At 48.5% G+C, this 19,142-nt stretch overlaps 2 protein-coding genes across 6 annotated transcripts in view; one reads left to right on the top strand and one right to left on the bottom strand.

The window, feature by feature from the left end:
- Positions 1-1,377, bottom strand: part of Ilrun (inflammation and lipid regulator with UBA-like and NBR1-like domains) — a 70,153-nt gene extending 68,776 nt beyond the window's left edge. For all 5 annotated transcript variants that reach the window (XM_057794532.1, XM_057794534.1, XM_057794535.1 and 2 more), the window contains exon 1: positions 990-1,377. In XM_057794532.1, coding sequence (XP_057650515.1) covers positions 990-1,147 — 158 coding nt within the window. In that variant the 5' untranslated portion in view covers positions 1,148-1,377. The remainder of the gene's footprint in view (positions 1-989) is intronic.
- On the top strand, positions 1,146-17,296 carry LOC130890421 (uracil-DNA glycosylase-like). The gene is made up of 3 exons (XM_057794343.1): positions 1,146-1,274; positions 1,408-1,550; positions 16,054-17,296. The coding sequence occupies exons 1-3, from the start codon at positions 1,146-1,148 to the stop codon at positions 16,559-16,561; spliced, it is 780 nt and encodes a 259-aa protein (XP_057650326.1). The 3' UTR covers positions 16,562-17,296.
- Positions 17,297-19,142: the final 1,846 nt, after the last annotated feature.

The raw sequence follows: 19,142 nt of genomic DNA, 5'->3' as shown, positions 1-19,142 counted from the left end.
GATGCCAAAAGAAACAAGATTCCACAAGTCAGGACACCAAATGCCCAACACGGGGGCAAAGGGCACGCATGTCCTTGCTTTTCACCCAAATCCCGATTAGTTGCTTCACCTGGGAGCCTTTCAAAGGCAGTCTAATGGTCTCCAGTTCCTCCCTCACCCCAAGTGAACTCAACAATCCCTACCTGGAGACCAGGGCAAAGTCTTATCAGAAACAGCAAGTGTTGCTGTCAGAGCCAAGAAACACGTCGCTACCATACGATAGTCTTCTGCCCTGCTTCAGTCTGTACAAACCAACAAGCCAAAACACTTGGTCCCCAACCTAAGTTACCGTCCTCCATTTTTCCAGTGGCTTGGTCAAAGAAGCCGGTCTTCCCTCTACTCCGGGCGCTCCGGAGGCTTGTCAAAGTTCCCAAGGCCAGCCAACCCCTGCTAGGTTCCCGCCCCCAAGCTCGGCTCCTTTCCACCACTTTCGGAACTTTGCCTAGGTCTTGCCCCAGGTCTGACACTCAGGTCCTCCATGAGATCTCCAGTCTCCCTGGCACGACTCCACTTTTCTCAACGCACTCAGCTGACGGTCACTTGCGTGCACTCCCCCCGCCCCGAAAAAGTTGTTTTCCCCTTATCTCTCCTCAGACGGACACCACACGACCCGAGATCTCTCCCGGGCCGAGGCCAGGTGCGACCTCTGCACCTAACACATTCCCTCGAGTTCCCTCACGGTCCTGTCATCCCCAGTTCTCAACACCTATGTAAAAGGAAAATACTCCACAATGCTCGTTTCCTGTGCTTTTCACTCCCACACCACACCACACGCTTTTCGTCTCAGGTCCACCGATTTGGCTTCGATCCCACCACTTCTCCCCTCTCCCCACGTCCGTCGGGCCCGGACTCCCCTGCCACCTCCCGGCCTGGGCCCTGCCCTGCCCTGTCCCGCCAGCGGGCTCGGGTGTTCCTTCCCTCGGGGCTGGCTCCGCGTGGGACCGGCTCACCAGTTGGTCATGTCCAGGAAGAAGGCGCAGCCGGCCGGGTTAAGCTGGAAGCCGAGGAGTCGCTGGAACTCGGAGATGAGCACGTCCTTGTCGGTGGTGCCCAGGCAGCTGAACTTCTGCATGAGCTCGGGGTCCAGGTCCACGTCCATGCCCTCCATGGCGGGGGGCCCGGACGCCAAGCTCCCTTCGCCCCGGCCTGCTTCCCCACGGGCGGCCGCCGCGCCCGGGCCCGGGCCCCACCAAGGGCGGCCCGCTGCTGGCCGGCGCCGCGCGCGCTGCTCCCAGGCAGGCCCCAGGCCTCTCACCGCCTCATGGGCTGCGCGCGCCGCGCCGCGCCGCACCGCTCGCTCGCTCGCTCGCTCGCTCCCTCTCTCGCTGGCTTCTGAGCTCGCGCTCCCCCCCCTCCCACCCCCCCCAGCGCCCGCCTCCTCCGCCGCCGCCGCCGCCGCTCTTCGCAACACAGCCGCCTCCGCCTCCTCACGCGCCGCGCCCAATGCGCACGCGCGGGGGGCCACCCGGGCCCCGCCTCTTCCTCTCCCCTGATGGACCGCCCTTAGTGACGTCATAACCCAGTGACGTCTCCAGCGTGACCTCACCGCGGCGGGGCGGAGTTGGGGGGGGAGGGACGGCAGGAAATAGGAAGCCGGAGAGGCGGGTCCTGGGCGGGTCTCTGTCCCCGCGCGAGTTCCCACGCTGCGTGGGAGGAGTCACGAGCTCGGGATGTCCTGCTGTGACAAGCAACCCCACCACTGTGCCGATTGGGAACCAGAATTCACCTCAGGGAGAGAGACCGAGGCAAGGTCAAAGTGCAAAGGGCACCCTAAAGCCGGTTCGTGTTCCTCCGCTCCTACAGGACTTCTTCAAAAAGACAACTTTGCCACAGGGACGCGGCCGTGAATGCTTGGTCCCCGGCCTCTGACTTGAGTTTAGCATGACTGCTTATGTTATGCAACTGTAGCCTGGCGTCTCCAGGAAATAAAAGGTGGCCTCATACAAGCATCAGTCACAGGTCCGGATGAACGCCACCCTTGCTGCAAAACCCATCCTTTGCAAATGCAGGTCAAGCCCTGGTATTTCGGCAAATCTAGTTCTGTCTTTAAAATCCAAGACCAAGCCGGGCGGTGGTGGCGCACGCCTTTAATCCCAGCACTTGGGAGGCAGAGGCAGGCGGATCTCTGTGAGTTCGAGACCAGCCTGGTCTACAAGAGCTAGTTCCAGGACAGACTCCAAAACCACAGAGAAACCCTGTCTCGAAAAACCAAAAAAATAAAAAAATAAAAATAAAATCCAAGACCAAGCATGACTGTATGCGGTATGCAGTGTATCTAACTACCTCTTTGAGGTCCCGTTTGAAGAGGAAGATTACAAAGCTGTAGAGAGACCCATTTGCCCGTTCTATTACCAAGTATTTTTTCAGTACAGCCTGTTGCCAGATACAGCTAGTGATGGAGAAACGGGTGGGTAAGAAACGACCTGCAACCGGGGCCATGGCTTAATAAATTGTTTGCCTGCAAGCTTGAAGACCTGAGCTCCTGAGATCAACTACTCCGCACCCTCTTATAAGATCTGACTGACCGACCACCAAGGGTGGTGGTGCCGATCTCAGTTGGGTAGCCTCGTCTGCATAATGAGGTACTTTCCCCCCTGCCCCGCTGAGACAGGGTTTCTCTGTGTAAAATCCCTGGTCTGTCCTGGAACTCGCTCTGTAGACCAGGCTGACTTCGAACTCACAGAGATCTGTCTTCCTCTGCATCACGAGTGCTGCGATTAAAGCCGTGCGCCACCAGCGCCTTTAGGGGGGATACTTTCTTTAAAAAAAGGGGGGGTGGGGCCGGGCGGTGGTGGCGCTCGCCTTTAATCCCAGCACTTGGGAGGCAGAGGCAGGCGGATCTCTGTGAGTTCGAGACCAGCCTGGTCTACAAGAGCTAGTTCCAGGACAGGCTCCAAAACCATAGAGAAACCCTGTCTCAAAAAAAAGGGGCGGGGGGCTCGTGGTATAACAAAGAAAGGAGAATCACAAGTAGCCTACCCAAATCAATGAGCACCAGGTTCGGTGCCACCAAAAATAAATGGATTGCAGATGACACATCCGACAATGATCTCTGGCTTCCACACACATGTGCACCAGCAAACGTGCATTGCACACACGAACAAATGGTCTTCCACCAGGTGCGGTGGCACTAGCCCGTCATGCCTGCCCTTGGGAGGAGGAGGCGGGAGGGTCGATAGTTTAAGGCCAGAGTCCACTGCCTAGAGAATTATATAGATTAATCGGACTGTGTGAGATACTTTGGGGAGGGGGTGGCTTTGAGTCATGCATGTACAGTTGGGATTAAAATTTTCATTCTGCCAACTATTTGTTACAATAGGACCCATCGAGGAAGTTGATTTGTATAATAAAGTAACAATATATAAGCACAATGCATTGCTCAATAAGATTGACAACTAGTATGGGCATTCAGAATATAACTAATATTGTACAAGACAGTAGATATGAAGAGATGGCCTCGGAATTAGATGACCAAAGTATGCAGGGATTGTTTTTTCCCATGGCCTATCTTCTAGCTCATTTCTCTTACTGACCCTCTATGGGAACATGAGCTATGAGGCTGGGAAGATGGCTTGTCTTCTATGCAAGCCTGAGGATCTGAGTTCGAATCCCCAGCACTCCCTTCAAGCATGGCGCTTCTGTCTGTAATCACAGCACTGGGGCACAGGGACAGGCACATCCTGAGAGGTAGGTGACAAACCAGCTTAGCCCCAGAGGCAAACCTCAGTGAGAAAGCCTGTCTTCACCAAGTGAAGCAGAGAGCCATAGAGGAAGACCTGGACATCAACCTCTGGCCATCACATGCTTAGCTGCAGAGAACTCAGTTTCCTTCCCACCACCGAAAGTACCAGCCAGTGAGATGGCAGTGGTTACAGGCACATGCCACCAAGCCTAACAACCTGAATTTAATCCTGACGTGGTGGAAGGAAAACACTGACTCACACCTACTCATGCACCCACACAAATAAATGTAATATATATTTAATATAGCAAATGTAATATATATGTCTATATATATTAAAAGCAAGCAGTGCAAGAAAGCTTTGTTCAGCCGGGCGGTGGTGGCGCACGCCTTTAATCCCAGCACTCGGGAGGCAGAGGCAGGTGGATCTCTGTGAGTTCGAGACCAGCCTGGTCTACAGAGCTAGTTCCAGGACAGGCTCCAAAGCCACAGAGAAACCCTGTCTCGAAAAACCAAAAAAAAAAAAAAAAAAAAAAAAAAAAAGCTTTGTTCAAGTGGAAGGGAGAACAGGCAAGTTTCCTGATGCTCCTTCTAGGAGCACTGACCACAGCCCAGCTGTCTGTCCATGGGGTCTGAGGCAGTGAAGGCTTTCAGAAGTGTTGTGCAGCTGTAGGACCTTGCCTGCTCTTTGAAGACTCCTTTGGTTTTTCCCTCCATTCTGATAACTATACAATCACCTGTCGAGAGGGGCTGAAGAGGTGACTCAGTGGTTAAGGATGCTGCTTGATGCTCTTGCTTGCAGAGAAACCAAGTTCAGTTCCCAGCACCTACTTCAGCTAGCTCACAACTGCCTGGAACTCTTTTCTTTTCTTTTCTTTTTTTTTTTTTTTTTTGGTTTTTCGAGACAGGGTTTCTCCATAGCTTTTTGGTTCCTGTCCTGTCCTGGAACTCTTGTAGACCAGGCTGGCCTCTAACTCCCAGAGATCCGCCTGCCTCTGCCTCCGGAGTGCTGGGATTAAAGGTGTGCGCCACACCGCCCGGCTCTGCCTGGAACTCTTATTTCCAGGAAACCGAATATCCTTTTCTGGATTCTGTAGGCACCCACATACATGTGTACATACTAACACATGCACACAAAATAATAAAAATCATCTTAACAAAAACACATCATCATTTTTAAATAGTAATTAATCTTTAAAAGGCATGGACTTTTCTCTTGCAACAAACCTGAAAGAGAAGAAAAAATTTAAAAAGACAAAAGCAAAAAACCCCAAGGATTTTCTTATTTATATTTATTTATTTATTTATTTGGTTTTTCAAGGCAGGGTTTCCCTGTAGCTTTGGAACCTGTCCTGGAACTAGCTCTTGTAGACCAGGCTGGCCTTGAACTCACAAAGGTCCGCCTGCCTCTGCCTCTCAAGTGCTGGGATTAAAGGTGTGCGCCACCACTGCCCGGCTTTTCCTTCATTCTTTTCACCAAGAATATTCCGATCTGCCCAAATCATACTGTTCCACCCCTTCTCAGTCAAGGGAAAGCTGGAGAGAGGAAGGGTATTAGAAGATCTGTTTAAGAAAATCGTGGTAGGGCTGGCGAGATGGCTCAGTGGTTAAGAGCATTGCCTGCTCTTCCAAAGGTCCTGAGTTCAAATCCCAGCAACCACATGGTGGCTCACAACCATCTGTAATGAGGTCTGGTGCCCTCTTCTGGCCTGCAGGCATATATGCAGACAGAATATTGTATACATAATAAATAAATATTTAAAAAAAAATACAGGTATTGGTCACCCGCACGCGGCTGACTCGACCCTCACAACCAAACCATGTCAGTGTTATCACTATTCCCATCCTCCAACGGGGAAATAAAAGTCAGTGATGTAAAACCTTTGCTCAAAGAGAAATAAATTGAAAAATCCCATGCCTGCTGGGATTACAGGCATGAATTAGCATACTTAGCTTCTGGGAATTCTTTGTTTTTGAGAAAGGGTTTTTCCACATAGTACTGGAACTCACTACATAGACCAGGCTGGCCTCAAAACTCATAAAGATCCACCTGCTTTTGCCTCCTTAGTGCTGGGATTAAAGGTGTGGGCCACCATCACCTGTCTGGTTTGATTTAGTTTGTTTTTATTTTTGTTTTTGGTTTTGCTTTGTTTTGTTTTTGAGACAAAGTCATTGATATTTCTGACTCACTATAGAGTACCTGAAGTTAAGCCAGGTGGCATTAAGCCAGCACTCATGAGGCAGAAGCAGGCTGGTCTTTATGAGTTCCCAGACAACCAGGACTACACAGAGAAATCCAATCTTGAAAAACCACAGAAGGGGCAGCTGAAGGTGACTTTGAACTCCTGATCCTCCTACTTCTACCTATTAATTGCCACGATGACTATTGAAAAGAGACTCTTGTTAAAATGCCTATGTCCAGGAGCCCAGCTGAAGTCAGTATGTCTGGGCTGGAGCTCACCTGGTGACTTTTATCGTGTTCAGGGTTGAAGATTGGCATCGTAAGCAAAGGCAGATGTTGCTGCAGAGAGTTGGCTCCACAGTTCAACCGGATTGAAAATTAGCAAATCCAACTCTGCTTTCGCTGGTGTGTTTGAGTTGCATGTAGCTCACAGAAAGCTGCTGTGGGGTCATGAGGAATACAACTCAGGGTGATCAGAAGGAAAACGTGTGTATTTCGGACACTGGCAGGGCATCAGACTCTTCCAAATGGTCTATTCCCGATGACGCTCCTTCCTCGTGCTTCCTTAGGACAGAAATTACCAAGTTAACACATGGAATGATGACCTGACATCATGTCACGTGGTGTAATCCCAGTATTTAAGAGGCAGAGGATCAGGATTTAAGGCCAGCCTTCACTGCTTAGCTAGGTCAAGGGGAACCTGGGCTACAGGAGACCTAAAGAGAGCCTCCTGCAGTAACACACCGGCAGTCTCAGGTAAAGGCAGGAAGTCAGGAATTGAGGGCCAGCTTCAGTGGCATAGTGAGTTTGAGACCAGCCTGGGTTTCATGAGGCTCTGGCTCAAACAAAACAAACAGTTTTGAGCAACATAAGACTCTATATCAATAAATGAAAACGAGGAGCTGAGAAAATTCAAGCTCCAGACTGAGAGAGAGAGAGAGAGAGAGAGAGAAGAGAGAGAGAGAGAGAAAATGAAGTGGAGAAGTGATAAAAGAGAATGCCAGTCACCGCTTCTGGCCTTCGAGAGCATGCGCAGATACACACTCCCTTGCATACACACATATGATCATTCACTCATAAGGACACATATAAAAAGAAATAGTTTTTTCTATGTTGAGTGAATGTGTGCGTGTGTGTGCACGGTGCATGTGTGGATGTCAGGACCACTTTTGAGAGCGGGTTTTCTCCTCACACTGTGGGACCCGAGGCTTGAACTCAGGTTCTCAGGTGTGCACAGTCATCACTTTTACTCACTGACCCATCCAGCCAGCCCAATAAATTAATCTTTAAATGGAAAGACAGCAATTTGAAAGGGCAAATGACATAATGTTAACTGTACCTCTTTCTCGGCGGTAAGAGTATAGGAAATATACGTGTTCACTTTATTTTTTTTAATTTGTTTTCATTTACTTACTGTGTGCGTGTGCTCGTGTGCCTGGAACTAGAATTACAGACAGTGGAGTGCCATGTGGGTGCTGGAATCGAACCCCGGGTTCTCTGGGAGAGTAGTCAGTGCTCTTAACCACTGAGCCATCTCTCCAACCCTCACTTTTGTTTTTGAGGAAGGGTCTCACTATGTAAACCAGGCTGGTCTGGATCTCTTTATGTAGATCAAAACTGGTCATAAACTCATATGTAGCCAAGGAAGGCCTTCAGGTTTGTCTCCCAGCTCCACTTTCCATAGGCTAGCATTGCAGACGACCCACACCCGGCTTATAGTATCCTTTTTATTTAAGGTTCGTTTCTCCCAGTTTTTGAGAATTAAATATAGCAGCCCCCACCCTTATTTTATCAAATCATTTTTCTGGTGATAAAAATAGTTTGACCTCTCCAGAGAAATCCCCAAGGTCAAAGAAGCACAGCTGGTGTTAGCAGAGCCCCGTGTATATCCCCTACAGTCATTCTGGTACAAGAACACCTTTTCCTCGACACAGAGTTCCCCCAGGGGCTTTTCCCTACACGTCTGTTTACTCTGACCTCAAGATCTTTTGGATCCTGAGCAAATCAGCATGAACATTACAGATGGAGAGGAAATACACCAACAGCCCCAGATGTGGGTGAACTCCCAGACGCCGACTTGGAAAAAGCCCCAGTGTTTCTCTGCTCTGACATTCTTTCTAAACGGGAGAAGTCCAGACAGAAAATTATCCAGTGACTGTCACTTCCCTGTCCTTGGAGCCAGAGAGAAAGTTGACTCTCAAGTTCTGTCACAATATCATTGCCTTGTGGAGCTCTCAAGTTATTCTCAACCAAAGGAGACCCCTTGGAAGTTCAACTTATTAGTTCTTATGTTGTTTTTTTTAAATTATCGATTTAAATTTTACTTTTAAGAATTAATTGTTTAGGGCCAGGCAGTAGTGGCACATGCCTTTAATCCCTGCACTCGGGAAGCAGAGACAGGACGATCTCTGAGTTTGATGCCAGCCTGGTCTACAGAGGTAGTTCCAGTATATCTAGGGCTGTTATACAGAGGAAACCCCATCTCAAAAAACAACAACAAAAAAACTTGTTTATGTCTAGTGCATGAGGTATCTGCTGCCAAACCTTGATGACCTGAGTTCATTCTCTGGATATAGAAGGAAAAAGGAAAAAAAACTGCTTCCTGAAACACATGCGTGCTCTGATCATTTACAAAGTGGAGACTGCACAGCTTTGACCACAAAGGGTTCGGAAATGACAACACTTGTCAATCATTATGATTGGCACCACAGAAGTGAAGGTGCTCATAGAAAAGGGAATGGATATGGTCTGAGCGTCCAGGAGGTCTGGGGAACAAGTCTGTGGTACAGGAGCTCATCAGAGACTAGCGACATCTGAAGATCAGTTTGCATACTGTGTGTGTGTCCCCATTGTTTTTCCTTCCCTGACTCAGTATACCCAGTCAAATATGTCTGTGCTCTGCTAGGTACTTCCTGCAGCAACCTTGAGAAAGAACGTCGAGTTTGCTTTTGAACTTTTCTGCTCTGAGATTTCAGTCTCTCTGCCCCTTTTTTTCCCAGAGGAGGGGATGGGTTTCAAGACAAGGTTTCTCTGTGCTGTCCTGGCTGTCATGGAACTTGCTCTGTAGACCGGTCTGGCCTTGAAGTCAGAGATCTGCCTGCCTCTGCTTCCTGGGTGCTGGGATTAAAGGTGTGCACTCCCACCACACTGCCTTTTCAAAACTGTTTATTTTGGGCTGGAAGGATGACGCCACGGTTAGGAGCACTGGCTACTCTTTCAGAGGACAAGGGTTTAATTCTCAGCTCGCAGCTGTCCACATCATAGCTCCAGTTCCAGGGAACCTGTTGCCTTCTTCTAGCCATCAGGAATAACAACCAGGGCTGGAGAGATGGCTCAGAGGTTAAGAACACTGACTGCTCTTCCTAGAGGTCCTGAGTTCAAGTCCCAGCAACCACATGGTGGCTCACAATCATCTATGAGATCTGGTTCTCTCTTCTGGCCTGCAGGAACACTGTATATATAATAAATAAAACTTAAAAAAAAAGAGTAACAACCAAACAAATGGTGTAATGACACACCTGCAAGCAAAACACCCACTACATAAAATAAAGATTAATTTTTATTTTATTTATCTATTTATTCATTTCGGTTTTTCAAGGCAGGGTTTCTCTGTAGCTTTGGAGCCTGTCCTGAAACTACTTCTTTTTTTTTTTTTTTTTTTTTTTGGTTTTTCGAGACAGGGTTTCTCTGTGGTTTTGGAGCCTGTCCTGGAACTAGCTCTTGTAGACCAGGCTGGTCTCGAACTCACAGAGATCCCTGAAACTACTTCTTGTAGACCAGACTGGCCTCTGCCTTCCAAGTGCTAGGATTAAAGGTATGCACCACCGCCACTTGGCTAAGATTAATTTTTAAACATTTTTATTTATTTGTGTGTGTGTGTGTACTTGTGAGTACAGATATTTAAAGAGTCATAAGAGAGTGTCAGATGCCTGTAGCTGGACTTATAGGAGGTTGTGAGTTACCTGATATGGATTCTGAGGACTGAACTCTGGTCCTCTGCATGAGTAGAGCTGTAACATAGCAGGCTTTCTTTTGGGCCAAGAACCAACACCCAAATCATGACACGGAGACTTATTAGTTATGAATACCAGCCTTCCCTTATGCTTGTCCCATTAGCATGTACAACTTAATTTAACCTGTTTCTCTCACCTACATTCTGCCTCAGGCTGTTTTCCTGTCTTTCATTCTGCATGTCCTACTCCATTCTGTATGGCTGACTGGCAGGTGAGTGCCTGGTCCCAGGTCATATTTATTCTCTCTGCCACCAGCCCTGCCTATCCCTCTACTGCCTAGTTATTGGCTGGTCAGTTTTTTATTAGACCAATCAGGTGCCTGAGGCAGGCGAGGTAAAACAGCAACACATCTTTACATCATTAAACAAATGCAGCATAAACAAATATAACACATCTCAACATAGTAAAAGTAATATTCCATATCACAGGGTGAAGGGGAATCTCAACCAATCATCTTGTTTGGGGGGTGTTTGCCCCGGGGCCCCCAAAAGCTTATAAAACCATCTATGTGCGCTTGTTTGTTCCTTTTGTTTCCTGCTCTTCGCTGGAACCTTGGCTTGTAAGTTCTCCCCTTATTAAAGCTAAAAATATTATATTGAGCTTGCCTGGCTAATTCTGTTTGCCATTCGTTTACGCCGTAACAACAGGGGAAGTTAGAACTCTTATGAGCGAGCCATCTCTTCAGCCACCTTGCCCCCATTTCTTTGAGACAGAGTCTTATGTAGCCCAGGATGGGCTTGAAATCCTTCTGATCCTCCTACCTCTGCATCCCAATTGCTGGGATTACATGTGTACCCTATTGTACCAAGTTTGCTGGTGCTGGGAATAGAACCCAGAACTCTGTATGCCAGGCAAGCCCTCTCATGGAGACACTGTCTTGAGACATACTCAACACAGATAAAAGTTGTGAAGAGAAATGGGGAAGTTAGGACAAAACAAAACAAGATGTTTCATGTGCCATGATTCATCAGGTTCCCCCAGATCTTAGAGGAAATTCCAAGGGACCCTGAGCTTCGGGTTAAACAAAAACCACCTCTGCCAAGTAAAGCACTCACAGTACCTGCTGATCTCAGGTGTGACAGTGTGGTGACCAGGGCAGCTCCTCAGACACTGAGAGACTCAGAGAGAAGAGCTAAGTGATCTCACAGGGTGTGGCAGTGCTGGGACAGCTGGGTCACCCCGTGGAGGGCCCAGTGCTACCATCTTCCTCTAGAGTCTCTTTATGTGCAAGTGTCTGTGAGTCATCAGCCGCCAGGGTTTATGGGTGATGCCTATGCCTGAAGACCTGCTTCTGGAGAGTTCTTCTCTTCCCCTCCCTCTCCCCTTCTCCAGCTCCTCTCGGTCTCACTTCTGCTGGATCACGTGAGTTTTCAGAAGATGTTGGTGATGGGCTGGGAGGATGGCTCAGCAGTTAGCATCACTGACTGCTCTTCCAGAGGACCTGGGTTCAATTCCCAGCACCGACATGGCAGCTCGCAGCTGGCTGTCACTACAATTCCAGGGGATCTGGCACCCTCACACAGGTCTATATCATGCAGGCAAAACACTAACACACGTCAAATAAAAATAAACAATTCTCTTTAAAGTAGAAGAAAAAGATGCTGGCGACAGTGTGAACTGCCACTGCCTTTTGTTAGGAAGAGGATGGGTGGGCTCAAGAAAGAAGCAGACGTGAATTCACCCTTCAGAAGAGAGGGACCTCACGACTGACCGTGATGGGCAGGGCATGGCAGGGCCTGGAGGTAGGACAGCAGCTTAGCGGCAGGCCACAGAAGGAGGCCTTGATGGAAAAGCAGGCTTCTCTGGCTGTGCTGACCACACCTTTAGTCCCAGACTTTGCGGGGCAGAGGCAGGTGGATCTCTGTGAGTTCCAGGACAGCCAGACTACACAATGAGACCCTGTCTCAGAAACAAACACAAATGAACAAATGAATGAAAAACAGCTGGAGAGGAGCTTCAGGAAGAGAGAGATCCTAAAGGAAGGGAGAAAAGTTGTGATTCCGTCTGGGACACCTATGTGACTGGAGGCACGGGGAGCCAGGGACCGGGTAGGGTTGCACATCAGAGGCTGTGAAGACAGCATAGTGCAGTTCCATGACTCCATCCCTCGGCTCAGACCTGACCACGTGGGTAGCAGACCTGTGATCGGACACTCATCCTGGTGGTTGGTTGGCTTGGGTTTTGGTTATTTTAAGTTTTAAGTAATAGTTTTATAAAAAATCAGTTAAACACATACCAATTTCTTATATCAAATGCATTTCTGCAGTAACTTTTAAAATTCCTGTTTTTGGTGATTTGAATATGTTTGGTACTGTTTTTGCCATCTAAATTTTTTTTTAAAGATTTATTTATTTGGAATACAATGTACTGCTGGCAAGGAAGGCACCAGGTCTCATTACATTACAGATGGTTGTGAGCTACCATGTGGTTGCTGGGAATTGAACTCAGGACCTCTGGAAGAGCAGCCAGTGCTCTTACCCTCTGAGCCATTTCTCCAGCCCTGCCATCTAAATTTTAAAAAATGTTTACCATTCATATTTTGAAGTTGTGATTACATCATTTTCTCCTTCCCTTCCCTCCCTCTAAACCAGTGGTTCTCAATGTGTGGCCACCGCCCATTTGGCCAACCTCTACTTCCAAAAATATTTATATTATGATTCATAGGCCAGGTTCTGGTGGTGCATGCCTTTAATCCCAGCACTCAGGAGGCAGAGGCAGGCGGATCTCTGAGTTCAAAGCCAGCCTGGTCTACAGCATGAGTTCCAGGACAGCCAGAGATACACAGAGCAAGCCTGTCTGGGGCGGGGGAGGGGGGTGGGGGGAAGGGAAGAAAGAAAATTTTCAGTCAACCTGTCTCAAAACAAAACAGTGTCATAGCAGCCAGGCCTCATGGCACACCCAGGGGTCACTGGAAAATAGGAGGCCGAAAGATTGTTAAAAGCCAGCAGAGCTGGGCGGTGGTGGCACACGCCTTTAATCTCAGCATTAGGGAGGCAGAGGCAGGCGGATCTCTGTGAATTCGAGGACAGGCTGGTCTCAGAGCTAGTTCCAGGACTGATTCCAAAATTACAGAGAAACCCTGTCCCGAAAACAAACAAACAAACAAAAAACCCAAACAAATAAACAAACAAAAAGCCAGAAGAACAGGGACTTTGGGACTTTGCTGTCTTGCTATGAGCTTGTGTCTCCTAGGAAGGTCAGACTTACATCCTTAAAGTCTTGTCAATATGGCCACCTAAAGAGGAACTGAACAAGGACAACACTGGACGTGGCCGACAGGATGCAGAAAAACCCACAGGGCCTCAACACCACACAAAGAACTAAAACCAACTAACGAATCCTGAGAGCAGGAGAAAGTATAATACCAGGGAAGAGTATAATACCAACACACACACACAAAGAGCATACCGACCAGGTCGGTTGTGCTTACATATGTAGGGCTATATATGTACACACATGCACATGACAATGACCAATGCGAAAAGGCCATGGATCTGAAAAGAGAAAATAGGGGTGGTGTTGAAGGGTTTAGAGCAGTGGTTCTCCACCTTTCCAATTCTGCAGCCCTTTAATACCTCATGTTGTGGTACCCCAACCATAAAGTCATTCTCATTGCTACCTCGTAACTGTAATTTTGCTACCTTATGAATTTTTTTTTTTTGAGACAGGATTTCTCTTTAGCTTTGAAGCCTGTCCTGGAACTTGCTCTGTAGACCAGGCTGGCCTTGAACTCAGAGATCCCCCGCCCCCCAACTCCCTCGCGAGTGCTGGGATTAAAGGCGTGCGCCAACATGGCCTGGCACTTTTCTTTTTTCAGAAGATCTTTTTTCTCCACTCATTTTTTTGTTGTAGTGTATGGAAATCATGGCCCCAAGGGGAGTGTGTGGCCTCCCTACCATCCCTGCAGCCACTGTAGATGTTCACACTACTCACATAACAACTCCAGATGTACATACTACTCACATAAACAGCACTGCATATGTCGCTTTCATAGCGATTCCCTGGCTACCAATGTCGCCAGCAGGCATAACTCCAGGGCTGCCAGAGTATAAAGTCATGGATTCTGGTTCTTCCAGAGAGATGGGGCTCTTGAGACAGGGCTTCCTGACAACTACCAGCAGAAAAAAGGTCCACAGAGATCACTGGGGTAAGGGTGAAGTGGAACCAGACCAGAAGTTGAAACTGGCATAATAAGGTCTAGAGTCCAAGAGGTCGGAGTCTGTTACCAATTACAGCACAGCTAAGCAGTCTGACACTGACCCTGAGTACAGGCTGCCTGGACTTCCTTCTGACAGAGAAAGATTTCTGGACCCACCCACCCTGACTTGAGCCGCAGCTCAGGCCATCCGGGGACTTCTTACTCAGAGACCTGGAAATTGCCTTTGCTTCCCCAATGGTGGTGCAGACCTTGGGGAAGTGGATTTTGTACTTTAAAACTTCCGGACTGGCAGTGGGCCAGTGCTACTTGCCACTGTGCCTGGTGGTCCCCGTTTGACCCCTTTGGTCGCTGAATCCCACAGGGTGGAAGGAAGCACGAACGCTCTTAAGCTGTTCTCTGATTGCCTCACCACACACCAAATAAATGTGAAAAACAAAAAGTTTTAGTTGAAGCTGAGCATGCTGAAGCATGCTGATAATCCTGGCACTTGAGAAGCAGAAGCAGGAGGATAGCCATGAGTTCTGTACCAACAGTTGAAAGACCTCCGGAGCGGGGAGACTCTCACTCAAAGCTCGGGATAACACGACCCCCCAGGAACTCATGAGAGACTGCCCTTGCTGCAATCACACGAGGTTTATTGACAGGACAGGAACCAGTGCACTGGGGCCAAAACTCATTTCCCATGCGGGGTAGAGAGTTCGACCCCAAGTAGCTGGGAGAAGGGGTATTTAAGGGAAGAAACCAAACACCATGATCCAAAGGGGGTAGGGAGGGCGTCATTGGAAAATTCCAAAAATACCAGTGATAATCACAAGGGGGTAACTCCCTGTTTCTCAAGATTATTCTCAAGATTATGATCTAACTTTATCTTCAGCTAGTTCCTGAAACAGAGTCACAGAACCGGCTAACCTAGATTTTTGGCTCTCCTCTACCTGCTAGATTTTTTTTTTTTTTCGAGACAGGGTTTCTCCATAGCTTTTGGTTCCTGTCCTGGAACTAGCTCTTGTAGACCAGGCTGGCCTCGAACTCACAGAGATCCACCTGCCTTTGCCTCCCGAGTGCTGGGATTAAAGGCGTGCGCTACTACGGCCTGGCCCCTGCTAGATTTTTGGCTCTATTTTTCCTGCTAGCGGGGTCTGGATTTATCCGGGTTTTTCACAGTGAGTTCCAAGTCATTCACAGCTATGTAGAAGTAGCCTGCTTGAGCCTTTTTTTTTTCCAGACAGGATTATTGTGTGTTCTTGCTGCATGGCGCACACCTTTAACCCCAGCACCTGAGAGGCTGAGACAGGCGGGTCTCTATGAGCTGAGATCTGGTCTACACAGCTATTTCTAGGACAGCCACGGCTAAACAGAAGCCCTGTCTGGCAGGCTACAGGGCTGGGGAGTCTTCAGCTGAGCTGGAAACGCAGTGCCCTGGTAGAGTGCTGGTCTACCTTGCCCAAGACCCTGGAGCAGTCGCCTTGCCTGCACAAGACCCTGGCTCCGTTCCCCAGAGCCACCTTATCTTTTTTTTTTTTTTTTTTTTTTTTTTTGGTTTTTCGAGACAGGGTTTCTCTGTGGTTTTGGAGCCTGTCCTGGAACTAGCTCTTGTAGACCAGGCAGGTCTCGAACTCACAGAGATCCGCCTGCCTCTGCCTCCCGAGTGCTGGGATTAAAGGCGTGTGCCACCACTGCCCGCCACCTTATCTTTTATTTTACTTTATTTTATTTATTTTTGACTGGTAGCCCCGGCACTCGGGAGGAAGAAGCAGGCCGATCTCTGTGAGTCCGAATCCAGGCTGGTCTACAGAGTGAGTTCCAGGACAGGCTCCACAGCTACTGAGAAACCCTGTCTCAAAAAAAAAAAATTGTAGGTGGCACACGGAGACTCTTCACTGATTGCCTGCCTTTACCATGTCTTCCGTGTCACTTGAGTGTGTGCCGTGGCTGCATGACTGTGCGCCCCAGCCTTGCCTCTGCCTGTCACTGGTTTTAGGGTGAAGGTTGTCATTCTGGGACAGGATCCTTATCACAGCCCTAATCAAGCTCACGGGCTCTGCTTCAGTGTGCAAAGACCAGTTCCACCTCCACCCAGTTTGGAAAACATTTTTAAAGAGCTGTCTACAGACATCGATGGTTTTGTTCATCCTGGCCATGGGGATTTGTCGGGGTGGGCCAGACAAGGTGTCCTCCTCCTCAACGCTGTCCTCACTGTCTGCGCCCACCAGGCCAATTCCCATAAGGAGAGAGGCTGGGAGCAGTTCACTGATGCGGTTGTGTCCTGGCTAAACCAGAACCTGACTGGCCTTGTCTTCCTGCTCTGGGGCTCCTATGCTCAGAAGAAGGGCAGTGCCATCGATAGGAAGCGTCACCATGTCCTGCAGACAGCCCATCCCTCCCCACTGTCAGTGTACAGGGGATTCTTTGGATGTAGGCATTTTTCTAAAGCCAATGAACTGCTCCAGAAGTCTGGCAAGAGGCCCATCAACTGGAAGGAGCTGTGATCTGCAGTGCGGGCCACCTGTCTCCAATAGTGGCTCTGGGATGCTGCCACTGAAGCATTGGCCAGTTTAGAAGTCACTGAAAATGTCCCTGTTGTTAAGTTTCTGTGTGTGAGGACAATGGAAAGATCTCTGTAAAGCAGTCACATGCCAGCCAGGCTGCAGAAACCACAACTTTAGCAACCAGACCTCGACTGGCACTAGGTTGGAACTCTGTGGGCTAGTCAGGCTGGCTTCTCATGGTCCAGTCACATACTCGGCCCTCTGGGCTATATTGGCTTGCGGGAGAGAGTTGTACCTTTTGATCAGCTGAAAGTTTGGCACCTACTCCTGTTTATTTACTTTTGCCTTTAGACTAGAGCTTACAAGGTGTTCTGGCTATGTTCTAAAGGCCCTTATGTCTCTAAAGGGTGTTTTGTGATCTTAAGAAATGAGGCTAGAAATTGAGACTGTTCCCTATTACAAAGGGAGCGAGTGTGTGTTTTCCTGGGCTCAGGAGTGGCTGCTGCCCATCCTGCTGCTTGTCTAGATTTTTGCCTTAAGCAAGTGGTAAGTTGAGCAAAGCAGAGGACAGGTTTGTTTTTGTTTTAAATGGGGAGGGCTCTTCTCCTGCCTCTGGAGTTGGGGTTCCCCACAGCAGATGGCCGGATGCTGGTTTATGTATAGAACTGGGGATCCAGCCCCAGGGTCCTGGTTTTTATGGACTGAATTCACGCAGATTATGTTTTTCTGCGACACTGCAGGATATTGTCTTTTTTTTTTTTCTTTTTTTTTTTTTTTTGTTTTTTTTTTTGTTTTTTTTTGGTTTTTCGAGACAGGGTTTCTCTGTGGCTTTGGAGCCTGTCCTGGAACTAGCTCTGTAGACCAGGCTGGTCTCGAACTCACAGAGATCCACCTGTCTCTGCCTCCCGAGTGCTGGGATTAAAGGCGTGCGCCACCATCGCCCGGCTAGGATATTGTCTTTTATAAGATGGGCAAGTACATCTATTTTTTGCAGTTCTTTTTTTGAGAGACAATCTACTAAGTTTATATCTCAACCTGGATTCAGTAGATCCAGCTGGTTAGAGAAGTGACCCTGCATGGGCAGGATAATAAAGACTGTTGAGTTTGGAAAAAAAAAAAAAATTGTAGCCGGGCGGTGGTGGCGCATGCCTTTAATCCCAGCACTTGGGAGGCAGAAGCAGGCGGATCTCTGTGAGTTCGAGACCAGCCTGGTTTACAAGAGCTAGTTCCAGGACAGGCTCCAAAACCACAGAGAAACCCTGTCTTGAAATAACCAAAAAAAAGAAAAAGAAATTGTAGTTCAAAGCTAGGCACGGTGGTGCACACCTGTAATGCCAGCACTGGAAAAGTCAAAGCTAGAAAATCGGGAGTTCATGGACAGGTTTGTCTACATAGAGATAGGAGGCCAGCCTAGGGCACATAGCAAGATGCTGTCTCTAAAAACCAAAAGCAGGGCTACACAGAGAAACCCTGTCTTGAAAAACTAAAACAAACAACAACAAAAAAGAATTCAAAGTAAGTGATTATTCGCCAGGCAGTGGTGGCTCTCGGCTTTAATCCCAGCACCCATGAGGCAGAGGCAGGTGGATCTCTGTGAGTCTGAGGTCAGCCTGGTCTACAGCATGGTTCCAGGACAGCCAGGGCTACACAGAGAAACCCTGTCTCAACAAACAAACTAAAAACCCAGCACCACCCAACAACAGGGCAGGGGCTAGCGAGATAGCTCGGTAGGTAAAAGCTCTTGCTTGCAAACTCGACGAGTGTCACTCTGTGGGTTCACGGTGCGGAAGAGGGCAGACTTCCACACGTTGTCCTCTGACTGCCGCGGGAACGCTTATGGCATGTGTGCTTACACACTCGCTGTGCTTGTGAAATGCGTGAGTGTACACACACTGTGCTGGTTGCTTTGTTTTGTTTTGTTTTTTCGAGGCAGAGCTTCTCTGTGTAGCTTTAGAGCTTGTTCGGGAACTTGCTTTGTAGACAAGACTGGCCTCGATCTCACTGAGATCCGCCTGCCTCTGCTTCCCGACTGCTGGGCGCCACCACTGCCTGTCTGCTGGTTAGTTTTTATTCTCAATGTGACAACCTAGAGTCACCTGGTGGACGACTACTTTGTTTTTCTTTTTCTTTTTTTTTTTTTTGGTTTTTCGAGACAGGGTTTCTCTGTGGTTTTGGAGCCTGTCCTGGAACTAGCTCTTGTAGACCAGGCTGGTCTCGAACTCACAGAGATCCGCCTGCCTCTGCCTCCCAAGTGCTGGGATTAAAGGCGTGCGCCACCATCGCCCGGCCTGGCTAACTCTTATATGTTAATTTAACCCATTCCTATTAATCTGTGTATCACCACGTGGCTGTGTCTGACCAGCGTCTGTCTCAGGTGGCTTCACGGAGTCTCTCTGGCCCCACCCTTCTTTCTCCCAGCATTCAGCTTAGTTTTCTCAGCCTAGCTAAATTCTGCTGTGTTATAGGTCCAAAGCAGTTTCTTTATTCATTAATAGTAATCACGGCATACAGAGGGAAATCCCACATCAAATCCTAGCACTTGGGAGGCAGAGGCAGGAGGATTTCTGTGAGTTCAAGGCTT

Source organism: Chionomys nivalis, chromosome 19, assembly GCF_950005125.1.
Source record: "Chionomys nivalis chromosome 19, mChiNiv1.1, whole genome shotgun sequence".
Taxonomy (NCBI): domain Eukaryota; kingdom Metazoa; phylum Chordata; class Mammalia; order Rodentia; family Cricetidae; genus Chionomys; species Chionomys nivalis.
This window is presented reverse-complemented; position numbering and strand designations above follow the sequence as displayed.